Below are 18,657 nucleotides of genomic sequence, written 5' to 3'. Positions count from 1 at the left end.
ATGCACAATAAGTACATTAGACATGAAAGATGTTAGCCTTGGCAGTTGTTGGACCCCCATCTGACAAATGAAGCTGCCAGAGGAGGAAGTACAAAAGGACTCTGGACCTAAGAAGAGAGTGAGAAACAAAAATGAGGAAAGCAGAATGAAGCAGACAAAAGAAAAGAGAGCCACTCAAGAAGTAAGAAACCTTGCAACAGCAAAAATACATGCCATGTGAAAGATCACAAAGCCAACCCTGTATCTGCCTGTCAGAACTTAACACTGTGCACTGTTTTCCGTTCTGGAATAGCTGTAGTTGGTAATGTCAGTTCCTGGTCTACACTCAACAGATATTTAAATGCAACAAAATATGAAACTAAATCACATTGCCACTGTGAGGTCAAATAATACAGATTTTTTTCTCTCCGTGTTGGAAATCTTTATATCTGGTACTGTTTCTAAGACAACTTAAACTTGTTGCTTCATAACATGCGAACCATTTGCCTGGATAACTATCATTCTAAAATGTGTGAAATTGACCATTTATATACGTCTAGCACTGTATAAAGAGAAACAATATGTATATAATACACTTCATCAAGTATTAGTATACGAGGCAATAATGAATGTGGATTTATGTACTGAACATGGCTTTAGGTACAGCAGACCCAGAAAGACTCTACATACTCGCACAGAACACACTCTCTCTGTTTAATGTGTGTTTATTCTGAATTTATTGGCTGTAGAGTTGAGTTTTGCATACCATTTGATATTTCGTGCTGAAATGTCTGACAGTAGTTAGCCAAAATCGCTGTACACGTTTAACACTAATAGTATGACGCTGTCTCCGAGCTGTCCTGATGAAAATGTTCGCTGCATTCATTACTAACTGAACCTGTGTTCTTGGGGAAGCTGTCTGTAAGCAGTAACACACTTGCTGCTGAACATATACATAATAGACAACTTTATAATTTCCGAGGAGGTCAGTTATGACCAGTCCAAGTGTCACCCAAACATTTCTTTCACCACCATTCTCGGAAATCACCCATTAGCAGTGATCTTCCTTATTTATGGACCTACGAACAAACCTTCCTCTACTTTCATGAGACTCAACTCTGGAAACTCATTCAATGTGTGCAGTAAAGTGTCTGAGTCTTTGTCTAGTGCCTTTATGAAATTATTCGTGAGTCCCAGCTTTGTATGGAGAGGTGCTGCGATTACACTCATCATGCTCAACTGACAACGTACAAAGGATGTTTTTACATTCTGGCTACAAACTATCTCTTGCTGACGCCTTCTTTTTATAATGAGGATTTCTGTCTGCAGAGCTCCACTTGTGAATAGAACAGCAGTAGTTGTTGTAACCGTTCTTGTCTACATTCTTATGAGAACGGCGATTACTTTCAGATCACCACGGATCACCAATTGGAGTTGCAGTACCATATATTTAGATGGAACCTTTGTCAGGAGCATCTCATTATTCCTGCTGTCATTACTATAATAATAATCTCCACTCTTGTTGACACCAAACATCAAAATATAATTACATATATTTATTTTTTACCCAGTATCTTCTACAGTATCACATGTTCTGGCAGCTTCACAAAGGATTATTCTCTGCCCAGAAAAGGTCAGTCTAAGCTTTCGCTTGGTTGACGCCAGGTAGAAAAGTTATTTGTGCTGTTAACGATTACACTTGACACATGAAGGTAGACACCAATTTGAAGAGTCATTGTTTGATTCTGTAACAGGGTGTATACGCCCTGGGAAACCCGGGAGTAATGTGGGAATTTTTTCATCGGGGAAAACCCCAGGGACTTTTTAGAATATCAGCAAGTTTTCATTGTTGTAGTTTCCAGTTACATTTTTGTTATTTTACTGGTAAGAACTGATAATGCAACAAAGAATTGTATCTTTGTCCGCTACAGCAGAATAATATTGGTGCAAGAAGACAGAAAGGAGAGAATAACACCAAAATAAAATTTTAGTTGCAAAGAAAATGCACCGTTACAACAAAACAAACTGCACATACAAGTGTCTGCTGGTAGCAAAATGTGTCAAACCGCTTTCAATGAGCATGATGTCACAACTGTTTACATTTATAACAGGTAGGGGGAAAGTTTTGTGATTGGTGGTTCGAGAAACATTAATTTCAAAGTAAATTTCCTCTTACACGAGATGAATTATGTTATGTATGAGAATTTGTGATGAATTTCTTAAATCTCAGAGCAGTAGACTCTCATTCAGAACTTAATACAGAGCACCAGCCACTTTGAAAAATTTTGGGCCCAGAATACCAGCCATTTATGCCTTTATTTAAAATTTTACTGTCACATTTGTGCTTCATATATCTTAAAGGGTAATGCACTAAAAAAGACCAAGCTTGAAGATTAATTTTTCATATTTATTTCAGTTGTTTCATAGATTAAAAGTTATGAAATAATGATGGCCAGAAAGTGTAATTATGCTTAAAAAAAGTGTGAGGTGAATTCTTGAGCAATTAATAGCAAAAAAATTTTGATGGCCAGCATTATATGTGAAAACTTAATTTTTCATGTAGCTGTACTGAACAGATTAATTTAAACCATTATCTTTTCATATTTGTGTGAGCGCACTACTTAAATGATGTTGCCATTGGCTGATACATCACGTGTCCTATGATTTGAATATATGTTGTAATTGGATGGTGAATCACATAACGTGAGCTGTGATTGGCTGACAAAAGTGCATCACAGTCTGATTTCAGTGCTTCAAGAGCTACCGTACTGTAATCGGTGGAATTCATATTTTTACTATCGTAATACGAAAATAGGCTGTATACATGTTGCTGTGCATGAAAGATCTTTATACCTTTACCATTCGAAGAATTTGTAAGTTCTGTAACTCACAGGGAAAGTATATTGTCACTTATTGTGGAATAAGTGTGTTTTCAGCCAAGAAAAATGATATTTTCACCTGGGGAAGAAAACATATTTTTAACCGGGAAATTGGGGAACTTTTTTTTCTTGTCCACATATACACCCTCTGTGATATATGTGTGACCAACCACAGATCAAAAAACCTATTTTAAAGGCTTTCAAGGCTTCCTTGTGGTGTGCACTGTTTACAGTGTAAAACACACACACACACACACACAAAGTGATGAGCCATAACATTATGAACACTGCTCACTGTGGGACTATGGGACTGAAGCTCATGTAATGGCACTGTGGGCACATGACACACTAAGGGAAGTATGCAAATGGACTTTAGACAAATGGGGAATCAATCTAGTGGAAACATAGATTGTAAATTAGGAAATCCACTGACAGAAGCAACTCTGACAATGACGCCTGGCACCTGCAACTGACGATCTCAGAAACACAGACACCGGTCAAATGTCCGTGTGCTACTGTCATGAACATCTACGGAAAATCGCCGGAGGAGGTGAAACAAGATATCAGACATCCTTGCCTTATTACGGACTGTGGGCGTCAGAGACCTTGCAGACAGTATTAATAGTAACCTCAGACTTTTTGCAGACAATGTAGTTGTCTGTAACAAAGTACTGCTGAAAGAAGCTGCAGAAATATTGTCAGATCTTGATAAGATTTGGAAGTGGTGCAAAGATTGGCAACTTCCTTTAAACGTTGAGAAATGTAAAATTGTGCACTTCACAAAACAAAAAAGCATAGGATCCTATGACTATAATAACAGTGATTCACAGTTGGAATTGACCAACTCATACAAATACCTGGGTGTAACGCTTTATAGGGATATGAAATGGAATGATCACTACAGGGAGCTGTAGAGGGCAAAAACTGTAGAGAAAGACAGAGATTATAATACATCCAGCAAATAATTGATGATGTAGGTTGCAAATGCTACTCTGAGAAGAAGAGATTGGCACAGGAGAGGAATTCGTGCCGGGCTGCATCAAATCAGTCAAAAGACTGATGGGATGGGAAAAAATAAGGTTTGATTAACACACGAGTATTATGGAGGTGTTTTGTAAACCCACATGGGAGTCCTTGGAGGGAAGACGATATTCGTTTTGTGAGGCATTATTAAGAAAAATTTGGAGAATAGGCATTTGAGGCTGGCAGCAGAACAATTCTACTGCAGCTGATGCTCATTTTGTATAAGGACCACAAAGTTAAGATAAGAGAAATTAGGGCTCATATGGAGGCATATAGAAGACTAGTAGTGGTACGAGATACCCTCCACTGTGTGCCATGTGGTGGCTTGCAGAGTATGTTTGTAGATGTGGATGTAGAATGCCTAACTCATCAACAGTGCCTCGAATTCCTTTGTTCAACCTTTGGCAATCAATTGTCTTCAGCTTCACGAAAGGTTGTCTGTAATCGGTATGTGGAATTTTATTGTAATGTATTTCATGAAGGTCGGTCTGGATTGGTAAAGATTATAGAGAATGTGGACACTGTGAGGAACACGACAGAGAGGAGTGAGACATGGCTTACCATGAGACAGAGGCACCTTTACACATATATAAAACTGCTGTGCACTCTGTTTTGTACAACTGTTTATCTGCAAAGAAGGCCCGTCCATCCTGCAGGGATCTGCCCAAAGACTCGTATCAGATAGTGTAAGGAAATGCTGAAACAGTTTCACTGAGCAAATGCAAAATCCACATATAACTGTGTAACGGGGGCCCAAACTCAGTTTTATTGATATGAGCCCAGATGTGAGGAGCAGTGAACTGCTGGCAATGTACCCAGTTGAACCCGAATCCACAACAGCGCTTTGTTCACAAAACAGATACGCTGGACTTGTCACAACTATCGTGTTAAAAGATCGAAGAATAAGTAATGGCAAATTACCGCTACATGACAATTTACTTGCTGTGACAAAACAATGCACAGACAGCAACCTCTGTCGATTTAAGAACCTTGTGAGTCTGTTCTTCTGAAAGTGTGTGTTTTTTGAGGCACTTTTGCAGAACTTGTTCGAAAGCATACAAAAGTGTATAAGTGTTAAAGGTGAGTATTGAGAGAGTAACTAAACAACTTGTACAGAAAAGTTTGTCTTTTATTGTTTTTATAAAAAGCAATTTCATGAATAAAGACAATTTTTTATAAGAAAGGTAACCCTCGAGAACAGCGGTGGAAGTTTACATTTAAGCGAGGGTTTGAGGTCTTTGCTCAGCTTGTTAAGAACGGAGTTAAAGTGTCGAGGAGGTGCATGTTTTACAGAATAATGGTGTGGTTGCTGAAACAGTAATGCAACCTGAAGATTGCACTGGGCGTGCAAAATGTAGGTAGAGGTGTAATCTGAGCAGTCTTCTCTTTCCTCCCTCACGTGGCAGAGAACACAGGTTATGCTGGAGCCAGGGTGGCAATTCTTCTGGAAAACCTGGAATTCTCAGGGAATTATATTTGACCTGGAAAAAACAGGGAGTTATGTGTTTTTAACCTAGCACTGAAACTGAATTTTATTGAGTTTTATGAATTTAGTGTGTTAATTATATGAATATTATCCCATTTAAATTATTAATACGCTGCCACTCCTTTTGAAACATTAATTAACTGATTTATCAAGAGCTTCTTGATATCTTCCTCCACACGCCTGGAATTCTTGGGGAATTTTTTTTTTCCAAGTTTTTAGCTCACATTCATGATGCCTGCACGGGGTGACATCACTCAGTGATTCCTGTACAGCACACAAAAATGCAACCATTGGCTCAGCTGGGAAGTTAAAAATGTAGTGATATACGGCAGCTGGTTTTGACTCTGTGATATACTGCAGCTGTTTGATCATTGAAGATAGACTGAGAACATTGTAATGTTTTGTCTGGTCATTGTACAGTTCACAATATTTAGTTGTTTTTTCTGTCTCTGTGTAGTTTAAGCTGTCTCCTATTTTTCTTTTTTTCCAAATATTATATAAATACTTTGGTTTTTGTAGTATTGCAAAGTGCCCCTCCTCGAACCATGGCCTGCAGATCTGGTGCTGTTCCCTATGGGAATCCACGGTAGCTGTAGCTGCCTGCGCTCTCGGGACCCTCGACTAATAGGTACACCTGTGCTAAGCCTGGCTCCCTAGAGGCTCTGCCAACCTAGAACTGGAGCCAGGCGTTGCAACAAAATCACCAAAGGTAAAATGTAAATAAAATAATGCTGCAACTCACTTGCCAAATTGGCTAAAATGTTTACGGCAGTCTATGTTCTTTTGGCAATGCTTTTCCAGTAAGTGTGTTGCATGTTAAAATGACTTCACTATTTTAAGGAAGGCTGCATGTTACACAGTCATGTGAAGGAATGACCTTTACTGTCGCGTCGATGAGGGTTCGAGCTTGAAAGGTGAGCAAGTCTGTGAAACAGAACACTGATGTCCTTTTGGCAGCTTTTGAACTTAGTTGTAATTCTGAGGTGGGGACAGTTGCTTCTGAAACACCACAATCAATTTTTACTTTCTGTCTGCAATGGCTTTGCCACTGCCGTAATGTCGAACCACAATCTCTGTTCCTTCTTGGGATTTCCACAGTGCATGACACAGTTGGTGCAGTACTTCCTACTGAATTCAAAGAGCATTTTTGTCCCTACTGCGAACTAATTAACCGTACCTGTGATTATTCATGGTGCTCTTAGAATGTTCTCTATCCTGCCTTTTAGGACACCTCGGTATGAATCTTAGACTGATGAAGACTACTTTCTCGAGAGGAATTGGTTGTGGAGGTTAGAGAGAGGCCCAACTAATAAAGCCACCCCTTGCCCCCCTCCCACAAAACTAGGTATTTTTTTCTTCCCTGAAGATGGAGACTACTGTTTCATAAGCCAGGACCTCTGTGTTCTATTGCAAATGTTCTACTGGCAGTAATGGAAGAAGTTTCATTTGTTCAAGGTAAGTACTGAGCAGAAATGCACAGTATCAGTGAAACAGTCTCAATAGTATCACCAACAGCTGAGAGTAACAGTGACAGCAAATGTAAAATTTAATGAATTTGTGTAAAAAGTAGTACAGAATGCAAATGGAAGACAGGTTGTTGGGAGAATCTAATAAGTATCAGATTGATTGTTTCCATCACTGTACTTTTCTTTCCCATTGATAAACCTTCTAATATTTTTCTTTTCTGTTTCTAATATTTTTCTTTTCTGTTTCACAAGTGTTCTTCCTCAAAAATTGTTCTTCCAGTGGTATATTCCCATCAAATGTTCAGCAGTGAAGGTGAGGTTGATCTAATAGTTACTTATTTTCAATTCCTTTCTCACCACCACTACTGATTTTTTATAAAAGTAGCTTCCTGAGATTTGCAACATTTAAAAATGGCCACTGTTCTGAATTGTCATAAAGTGCAAAAAATAAGAGCACTTCTGTTCATAGGTTTGTTGAGTTTTCAGTTCACACACTACTACTACTTGCTTTCATGATTTTGCTTACATTACCCATTTTATACTACTGTACATACATATATAATAGAGGGAAACATTCCACGTGGGAAAAATATATCTAAAAACAAAGACGATGTGACTTACCGAACGAAAGCGCTGGCAGGTCGATAGACACACAAACAAACACAAACACACACACAAAATTCAAGCTTTCGCAACAAACTGTTGCCTCATCAGGAAAGAGGGAAGGAGAGGGAAAGACGAGAGGATGTGGGTTTTAAGGGAGAGGGTAAGGAGTCATTCCAATCCCGGGAGCGGAAAGACTTACCTTAGGGGGAAAAAAGGACGGGTATACACTCGCACAAACACACATATCCATAAATTATACACAACATCATTAAAAATCCTTTATGGAGTACAAACATTTAGTAATTGACAGATGCTTTAATTTTGTCTTAAATATATTTCCATTAAACAGTTTTATATTATTTGGCAGTCTGTTACGAAAATGTCTTCTAGCAGAAAATGGACTATGGTCTGTCGCTCTTTTATTATTAAATGAATGTGATTATCCTCTCTTTTTCTTGTATTATAGGTATGGATTTCACTATTGATTATACTACATTCCATATTTTCTTTTACAAACAGTATAGTCCTGAGAACATACAATGAATACACTGTTAGTATGTTATACTTAATGAAGTATTCTCAACAGGACTGACGTTTGCTAATATTAGCTATTATCCTAATTGCCTGATTCCAAAGTAGATTTGTCTTAAGACAGGTGGCACTATTATGCCAGAAAGGCGTTTTAGCAGGAGGGTGTCACAGGAGATTTTTTTACACATATAGCTGATGTGCTCCTTGCATGTAAGATGTTCATCTACTGTAATACCCAGGAATGTATGTTTATCAATTGTTCCAACTGAATACTCTGCTCAGTATCTATTTGTCTTGATTTATAATTTAGCAGAAACTCCATCAGAATTGTCTTGTCCTTATTTAGTACCAATTTGTTTACGGTGGGATATTCTGTGATGAGGTTAATGTTTTCTGTATTATTTTGCACTGGTCACTGTTTTGTAGAGCACCAGCTTATGTAGAAAGTATCGTTGCCATAACTTACTTGGTTTGATTTTTGTACACAACAAATATAAAAGGCCTGGTAGTGCTTTTCTGAGAGACACCACAGTTAAAAATTTTATAAGAGATTTTACTGTTTGTGTATGTCCCCCAGTTGTGTGATACAGCTTAACACATTGTCTCCTGTCAGCAAGGCATGATCTTAGTAAGTCTAATTCCACTCCTCTGCCTTCATAAGTTTCTAATTTATATAGAAGAATGGAATGAGGCCATGGATAGGTCTAAAAGGGTGCCAGTAACTTTGTTTCCATCATTAAGTTTAACCAGTACCGCTTGAAAAAAATGATACAAAATTGCAATATGAGAAATATAAGAAAAGTTAATTTCCTGAGAAACATTTTCACTAGAATTACAATAAAATATAATTAGATTTTAATACTGTGGTTCTGGTCCATCTTTAAAAATGGAATATATAAAAATATAATAGTATTTTTGAAATGACAATAACTTTAGTAAAGATAATTTAAATGACTTTATTATAATTAACAGATAAGACAGTAGAAGACAAAATTTTGTAGATAAGCAGAAAGTTGCATTCATCCAACTAAGGTTTGAGTTACTTGCTAAGGATTGAAATCCACCTGTTTTCTATAATCATATAACCATAACTTCAAAATAGTAGACCAGAGTACAACATGACACTGGATTCAATGGTAAACATTGAATTATTGAGATCATTAATCTGTTTTAAATTTAAGATAAATTTTGGAGTTATGCTGTGCTATACAGGGAGCGAAAGGCTATTTACAATTTGTACAGAAACCAGATGACAGTTATAAGAGTCGAGGGGCATGAAAGGGAAGCAGTGGTTGGGAAGGGAGTGAGACAGGGTTGTAGCCTCTCTCCTATGTTATTCAATGTGTATATTGAGCAAGCAGTAAAGGAAACAAAAGAAAAATTTGGAGTAGGTATTAAAATTCATGGAGAAGAAGTAAAAACTTTGAGGTTCGCCAATGACATTGTAAATCTGTCAGAGACAGCAAAGGACTTGGAAGAGCAGTTGAACGGAATGGACAGTGTCTTGAAAGGAGGATATAAGATGAACATCAACAAAAGCAAAACAAGAATAATGGAATGTAGTCAAATTAAATCGGGTGATGCTGAGGGGATTAGATTAGGAAACGAGACACTAAAAGTAGTAAAGGAGTTTTGCTATTTAGGGAGTAAAATAACTGATGATGGTCGAAATAGAGAGAATATAAAATGTAGACTGGCAATGGCAAGGAAATCATTTCTGAAGAAGAGAAATTTGTTAACATCTAGTATAGATTTAAGTGTCAGGAAGTCGTTTCTGAAAGTATTTGTATGGAGTGTAGCCATGTATGGAAGTGAAACATGGACGATAGATAGTTTGGACAAGAAGAGAATAGAAGCTTTCGAAATGTGGTGCTACAGAAGAATGTTGAAGATTAGGTGGGTAGATCACGTAACTAATGAGGAGGTACTGAATAGGATTGGGGAGAAGAGAAGTTTGTGGCACAACTTGACTAGAAGAGGGGATTGGTTGGTAGGACATGTTCTGAGGCATCAAGGGATCACCAATGTAGTATTGGAGGGCAGTGTGTAGGGTAAAAATCGTAGAGGGAGACCAAGAGATGGATACACTAAGCAGATTCAGAAGGATGTAGGCTGCAGTAGGTACTGGGAGATGAAGGAGCTTGCACAGGATAGAGTAGCATGGAGAGCTGCATCAAACCAGTCTCAGGACTGAAGACCACAACAAAAACATCTCAGTTGTAAATAATTAATGTAAAACAGTAAAAACACATATAATAAAAAAATTGTATACACAATAATAATTCTGAAGAATCAAAAACAATAGTCTTAACTGGTCTAAATAATCTCACATTTCAGTAAAACAGATCATACAAGCGTATATCAACTTTTTATAATCTTTTTAACAAAAATAATCTCCCATTTTATGTTACACTAAACAATCCTGCACTTTTTAATTATATGCAAATATGCCTTTACAGTGTGAAACAACTTTGAATATTTTCATAAGGCATTAATACTTCATAGTCAGTAACAACATATTTGGCACATATTGGCCATTTACTACCAAGACTAACTCTTTCTCATGCCACTGCTATATGATCATAGAGTTAACTATGATCCAAATATGACCAATAAATCAGACCCAGCTCAAACTTCATAAGCATCAGTAATATAACTACACAAACCAATATTTAATGTCATCATGTTACCTAACTTAAATACAGTCGTTTCTCAGAATTTCATACAGCATACAATCATAAATAAAAGTGCAATGCATTACAAAACAAAATACCCGTAAATCCGTAACATTTCATTTCCCAAACATTGTCATCATCATCATCAATGTTGTTATCAACATCATAAATCTTACATATATCACAGCATAAAACTTGTCTTAGTATTATACTTCACAATACAATTTTATCATTTTCATTTCAATGTAAGCCTCATGAACATCACAAAATATCTCACAAAACTTCATAATAATTCCATTAATATGCCTAAAATAGAAAAACTGCTTTACTTTATAAACCTTGCATTTTATCCTTAATATTGCAACATGATTATTAAACTGAGAAAAATACACTTTGCCTCATAGAGTCATACAACCATTAACTTTGCATTGGTCTGAAAAACATCACTTTCTGTTACTGTATGCCTCTATTGAACAAAATTAACATAGGTTATGAAATAATTACATTTTCATTTTGTTTTAAACAGTTTTTGTTGACTAAAGCACTAGATGTTTTGGCACTGCAAACACTGGCTGACTATAGTAACATTTTATCAGTCTGACTTTCATTTATGTAAAAATTGAAATTTATTTTTCAATATGCATGTATGTTCCCTAACATGACAGCAGTTTTTGAAATCTTTTTATCTTCAGTTAATTCCAAACACCAATAATACAAAATATTAGATCATGGTTTTCGTAATCCATATAAAACATTTTTCCATTTCTAACTCTGGCTCACATGAACAGCATATGATCCATACACAGTGAAAAATCCAAAGTACTAATAATGCTTTACATATCAGAAGTTTTTCATTATAAACAGTAAATAAGTCTTATTTTCTTGCTGTCCAGTTTGCAAAATATATTTTTAATTCAGCATATTTAATAGTAGTGAGATTATTATTTTACTGCACACTTACATGATTTTTATAATGAAAAAGTTGAAGACAGACTGACAATATAATGTAATTGTAACAAAGATAAACAGATAAAGTTTCTGAAAAATATTGCAGTATGGAAATTCAACCTGTTGAAGTAATAGTCACAAGTAAAAATAGTCAGTTTTGACAAGATAGAGTACAAAAGACAAACACTAGCTATAAATGTTCATAGCACACAGACAGAGTGAAAGTACATAGTGGACTCAAAATTATTCCATGTACAAAGTAGTTTTCATTAGTTCCAATCTCCGCTCCTGGTAGCTGAGTGGTCAGTGTGATGGAATGTCACACACCTACTTCTACATCTACATTTATACTCCGCAAGCCACCCAACGGTGTGTGGCGGAGGGCACTTTACGTGCCACTGTCATTACCTCCCTTTCCTGTTCCAGTCGCGTATGGTTCGCGGGAAGAACGACTGTCTGAAAGCCTCCGTGCGCACTCTAATCTCTCTAATTTTACATTCGTGATCTCCTCGGGAGGTATAAGTAGGGGGAAGCAATATATTCGATACCTCATCCAGAAACGCACCCTCTCGAAACCTGGCGAGCAAGCTACACCGCGATGCAGAGCGCCTCTCTTGCAGAGTCTGCCACTTGAGTTTATTAAACATCTCCGTAACGCTATCACGGTTACCAAATAACCCTGTGACGAAACGCGCTGCTCTTCTCTGGATCTTCTCTATCTCCTCCGTCAAGCCGATCTGGTATGGATCCCACACTGATGAGCAATACTCAAGTATAGGTCGAACAGAGCATAACTTGATCATAGCTAACACTTGGTTTAAGAATCATGAAGGAAGATTGTATATGTGGAAGAGGCCTGGAGACACTGCAAGGTTTCAGATAAATTATCTAATGGTTGCACAGAGATTTACGAACCAGGTTTTAAATTCTAAGACATTTCCAGTGGTAGATGGGGACTCTGACCACAATCTATTGGTTATGATCTATAAATTAAAACTGAAGAAACTGCAAAGAGGTGGGAATTTAAGGACATGGGACCTGGATAAACTGAAAGAACCAGAGGTTGTAGAGAGTTTCAGAGAGAGCATTAGGGAATGATTGACAGGAACAGGGGAAAGAAATACAATAGAAGAAGAATGGGTAACTTTGAGAGATGAAATAGTGAAGGCAGAAGGGGATCAAGTAGGTAAAAAGCCGAGGGATAGTAGAAATCCTTGGGTAACAGAAGAGATATTGAATTTAATTGTTGAAAGGAGAAAATATAAAAATGCAGTAAATGAAGCAGGCAAAAAGGAATACAAATGTCTAAAAAATGAGATCGACAGCAAGTGCAAAATGGCTAAGCAGGGATGGCTAGAGGTCAAATCTAAGGATGTAGAGGCGTATATCACTAGGGGTAAGATGGATATTGCCTACAGGGAAATTGAAGAGACCTTTGGAGAAAAGAGAACCACTTGTATGAATATAGATGGAAAACCAGTTCTAAACAGAGAAAGGAAAGCAGAAAGATGGAAGGACTATATAGAAGATCTATACAAGGGTGATGCACTTGAAGGCAACATTATGGACATGGAAGGGGATGTATGTGAAGATGAAATGGGAGATATGACATTGTGTGAAGAGTTTGACAGAGCACTGAAAGACATAAGTCAAAACAAGGCCTCTGGAGTAGACAACATCCCATTAGAACTACTGATAGACTTGGGAGAGCCAGCTAAGACAAAACTCTGCCGTTTGGTGAGCAAGATGTATGGGACAAGCGAAATACCTTCAGACTTCAAGAAGAATATCATAATTCCAATCCCAAAGATAGCAGGTGTTGACAGGTGTGAAAATTACCAAACTATCAGTTTAATAATTGACGGCTGCAAAATACTTACACGAATTGTTTACAGACGAATGGAAAAACTGGTAGAAGCTGACCTTGGGGAAGATCAGTTCAGATTCCGGAGAAATGTTGGAACACGTGAGGCAGTACTGATCCTACAACTTATCTTCGACGATAGAGTAAGGAAAGGTAAACCTACGTTTTTAACATTTGTAGACTTAAAGAAAGCTTTTGACAATATTGACTGTAATATTCTCTTTCAAATTCTGAAGGTGGCAGGGGTCAATTATAGGGAGCAAAAGGCTATTTACAATTTGTACAGAAACCAGATGGCAGTTATATGAGTCAAGGGCATGAAAGGGAAGCAGCAGTCGGGAAGGGAGTGAGACAGGGTTCTAGCTTATCCCTGATGTTATTCAATCTGTATACTGAGCAAGCAATGAAGGAAACAAAAAAAAATTGGAGTAGGAATTAAAATCCATAGAGAAGAAATAAAGGTTTTCTGGTGACATTGTAATTCTGTCAGAGACTGCAAAGGACCTGGAAGAGCAGTTTAAAGGAATGGACAGTGTCTTGAAAAGGGGATGTAAGATGAACGTCAACAGGATAATAGGATGTAGTCTAATTAAGTCAAGTGATGCTGAGGGAATTAGATTAGGAAATGAGACATTTAAAGTAGTAGATGAGTTCTGCTATTTGGGAAGCAAAATAACTGATGATGGTCGAAGTAGAGAGAATGTAAAATGTAGACTAGCAATCGCAAGAAAAGCGTTTGTGGAGAAGAGAAATTTGTTAAAATCGAGTATAGATTTAAGCATCGGGAAGTCTTTTCTAGAAGTATTTGTATGGAGTGTAGCCATGTATGGATGTGAAACATGGATGATTAATTGTTTAGACTAGAAGAGAATAGAAGCTTTTGAAATGTGGTGCTACAGAAAAATGCTGAACATCAGATGGGCAGATCACGTAACTAATGAGGACGTACTGGATAGAATTTGGGAGAAGAGGAATTTGTGGCACAAATTGACTAGAAGAAGGGATTGGTTGCTAGGACACATTCTGAGACATCAAGGGATCACCAATTTAGTGTTGGAGGGAAGCAGGGAGGGTAAAAATTGTAGAGGGAGGTCATGAGATGAATACACTAAGCAGATTCAGAAGGATGTATGGTGCAGCAGTTACTTGGAGATGAAGAAGCTTGCACAGGATGGAGTAGCATGGAGGGCTGCATCAAAGAAGTCTCTGGATGGAAGACCCCAACAACAACAAATGCAATATAAAATGTACCTCTGTAACATTGTCCATATCATAGCAAAAATTTCAAAGTCCATATTTAAATCAGTCTCATTGAAATTTAACTAATAAAGCAGAAAAGTCTTAGAATTTTCACTCGGAGACAAAAATTTTAGTATTATCACTATTGTCTTATATGTGGATGACTTGCGGACCTCTCCATGATGTCATGTAGTATAATTTTTGCAACTTCTTCTTACTCAAATGTAGTTCAAAAATAATTTCCTCAACTCAGTTTCTGTAAGCATGCACAGTGCTACTACTACATTTTTCACTCATTATTACTTTAAAACTTATCAGCAAACTAGAACTGTGTATGTTTTGACCACAAACAAATATAATTTCACTTTTACTGGCTGACATACTTTCATTTGTATTGGAGGAAACAATAATATTTTCGAATTTTTCATCAGCATTACCTACCTGTCTATATTTACTGGCTACAGCATTGTCATTGTATACTGAAATTCGTGATTTGGGTTCTGTAGTAGGCATTTTATTAGTTGCAGCATTATTCCAAACCTGTACATTACTGTTTCTAAACTGTTCACAGAATTGTTCTTGGTACAATGAGCACCAGTTAAGCTGTAATTGATTAGAAAATAACAAAAAATTGTTGAAGGAAAGAATCGTATTTGAAAATACTTTTATGCATGCAGATGTTCAACTGACAGAATCAGTGTTAACTACTAATTCTGATTCTTCATTAGCCCTGACTGGATCATTGTTTTCAACAGAAATAATTTTAGTTTTGTTGACACTAGATAAGTCATGATTTTCGGGGTTGTGTTAACACAAGTTCCTGGTACCACAAAAGTAGTATCAGTTTCTACAACAGATTGTTTTTTTTTAACAACTGGGCTACGACTTTGTTTGTGAAAATCATAATTCTGTTTCCAACAGTGTCTAATTTCATTCAAATTTTTAAATCTTGCCTTCATCTCTTTCATTAGTTCTGATATTTGATATTATAGATTAAAACCCAACTGTTCATTATTTTCTTTCACTATTTCCTGTTACCCTGATTTTAATTCATTGTTATTGTTTTTGATTTCTGTTTGCTTAGATAATTTTAAGTTTTCAATATTACTATTACTTTCTGTTTGCATCTATAATTTTAAATTTTCAATGTTATTTTTGTTTTCAGTTTTCAATATTCAAATTGTGTGTCCAGTCTTCCCAATTTCCCCAAGATGACATTGAAAATATCCCCCTGATCTGCCCGTCATCTACTGCAATGTCACTTTTATTGTCAGACACATCCTAACTAGCATCTGCAGCCCCCCTCCCCGAAATTTCACTTACTGTTTGTAGTATTTTATTTTATACAGAAACACTTTTTTTCACATAACATAGCTTCATAATATTTCTTGTATTTATCTGTATTTCTTCCATTGCCTCTGGTGATGATCAACATCATCTTACTTGATGTCCATGTACACATCCAGTATGTACTTGAGGTTTCTTTACACTTTTCTCATTTACACTGTAATTTTATCTGCTTCCCTATCGTCAGTTTCCTGTAATATTCCAGGTAATGTTTTAATCCTGGATGACATACTCACATATAATGTTACTCCCTTCTATTAAATCTTCATGGATAAACTGATGCAAAATTTTCATCACTCATTTGTCTATTCTGTTGATGGCAACATTTAAATAATTTTTGAAGGGAGTAAACTTGAAATTGGCAGATAAACGTTGCTAATCTTGCTATGGCTGCCTTGTTTTCTAGGGTGTCTTCTTTGTTCCTATATAAGCTTTCCAAAATTATTGGTCCAAGGTGTTTCAATGACAAGTCACTGGAATATTGTTAATTCTTGTTACCTCTGGCGTGTTTGGAACCTAAAAATTCTATAAGTATTTCGTACATAGCTTCCATTTCCTTCTAGAACCAGATATAATCTAAATTATTATTAACAGGACTTTTTTAGTGAAAGTTGCTTTTTGACTGTAACTTACTCAATGTTCTCTAGAAATAATTATTTGTGTGGAGATTTATGTGCCTAAAAGTTCATAGCAAAGGCTGCAAATTTTGACACTATGAAAAATAACAGCTTCCTGTAACTGTACGCAGCCAGTTATATTATTGATAGTGAAATTAGAAAAATTGTAAATAAAGACAGAAATTTTATTTATATGAAAACTGAGGCATAACAATATTATCTTTACTGTAAAGTAGTTCTTGCATCATATAAGTTGACAGTTGTTATTACTGATTTTCATGGTTCGAGGTCAGTGTTGCAAAATGGATCAATATGGAAAATAAAATTATGTTATCAGAAGAATAGTGTTTTTGCAATCAAATATATGCAAAAAACTTTGGATGTAGGATATATAATTTTAATATGAAAATTAACTCACGTTGGGCCAAAATTTGTATGCAATTGAACATTTCAATTGATGTGCAAAAGTTCCGAGGAGGCAAGATTCATTACAATATGCATCCGACAGCTGTATGATATCAACTCCAGATATTGATATCTTTTTAGTTCTGAGCTCACACGGACTGTTTGTTTACTCGCTCATCATTTTACCACTATTGAAATCCAACCACTACCTAATTCGAATGCTCACATGGTGTTTGATAGGATGGGTATACTTGTACCAAAGTACATATTTGCTTTTGAACTGCTGGAAACTGTGTTCTGTAATGTCAGAACTTAATGTTGAAGAGTTGGCTTTGGCGTCCTATGTAAGTACTTTTTATGTTTTTAGTTTTAATGCTTTATTAATTTAAATTTAATGCCATTGGTCTTCATTTGGTGGCAGCTTTTGTTTTCACTAGCTATAAAATGACAAAATGTTTAAATTAAAATAGCAATAAATATTTTTAATGGTTGTCAGCAGAATGCCTACTGTCAATAACTACAACAGTTGTTAAACTATAGACTAGATTTGAATTATTTGAGTTGTCAGAGGGTTTTAGTGAATAAAGAAAACAGATAAAATAGTGAATAGTGCACATACACCTAGCACCAACAATTTATCAGTGAACTGAAGATCATGTGTAAGTAGTACCATCAAGGAGAGGAATGGCATACAGCCACCTTCTGTCACTGACATTGTCAAATCCAGATTAATATGCAGACCCTGTGAAGATAGGAGATGAAGCCAGGAAAAAGAAGAAGGAGACAAAGTGTTCAAACCTCCATTTGTGACCAAATATCTTGAAGATACTCTAAAAGCTCTGTATTTTAACAGGGTTATTCAGTATCTGCTCTTTTTAAAGCTCTTCAACATTTATGTAAATTGTAATACTAGGAAGAATGTAGGCGGTTAACAAAACAAACAAAAAGTGAAAAATCTGTGCTTTTTAATTAAGTTTGCTAACCAAACTTTGTCCTAATTTGAAATTGTCACGTGGTTGTGTCTGAGATGAAGTTCAAGGTTAAGCCTTAAGATATACTGCCTGTAAGCTTAAATTTTTCTAGTTCACTGTTATAATTGTAAATACATTTTCAGTAATCGAGGAAGCCAATTGGCTGACCCTCGCCGATGATATAGCTGACCTTGTCGGAGATGGCTTCGATGCAGTGATCTGCCTCGGAAATTCATTTGCGCATCTGCCTGATGTCACAGGAGACCAGAGAGACCAAAAGTAAGTAATACGGTTGTTTCTATAGCTAACATAAAACCTGGTTTTTAATGTTAGTATCCTCTTTGGTTGTGACAAAATGAGACTGGGTTGTCGTGTAAAAACTCAGCTAACTAACGATAAAAACCTGACAGGAACTGTTATGTTGGCTTTGTTTTCTGTAAGAGTATGATTAATTCTTGCATGGCTGCAAAAAGGTGGTGAGTTTACGATCTTGTTCAATGCTTGCTTCAAATGTGAGTTGCATTTTAAACTTCATTTTATCCTTCTGTTACTATTAGTTAGTTGGTGTATGCACATTTGTGAAAAACAACACAAATGAACAGAGAACTTGATACATCCACC

The 18,657-nt window shown here is 36.4% G+C and overlaps 1 protein-coding gene and 1 pseudogene across 2 annotated transcripts in view; both read left to right on the top strand.

The window, feature by feature from the left end:
- The window catches only part of LOC126210271 (glycine N-methyltransferase-like), a 266,966-nt pseudogene that overhangs the window by 42,184 nt on the left and 206,125 nt on the right, over positions 1 to 18,657 (top strand).
- The window catches only part of LOC126210270 (glycine N-methyltransferase), an 81,548-nt gene that overhangs the window by 40,664 nt on the left and 22,227 nt on the right, over positions 1 to 18,657 (top strand). For both annotated transcript variants that reach the window (XM_049939466.1, XM_049939465.1), the window contains exon 4: positions 18,180 to 18,315. In XM_049939466.1, coding sequence (XP_049795423.1) covers positions 18,180 to 18,315 — 136 coding nt within the window. The remainder of the gene's footprint in view (positions 1 to 18,179; positions 18,316 to 18,657) is intronic.

Source organism: Schistocerca nitens, chromosome 10 (assembly GCF_023898315.1).
Source record: "Schistocerca nitens isolate TAMUIC-IGC-003100 chromosome 10, iqSchNite1.1, whole genome shotgun sequence".
NCBI lineage: Eukaryota > Metazoa > Arthropoda > Insecta > Orthoptera > Acrididae > Schistocerca > Schistocerca nitens.
This window is presented reverse-complemented; position numbering and strand designations above follow the sequence as displayed.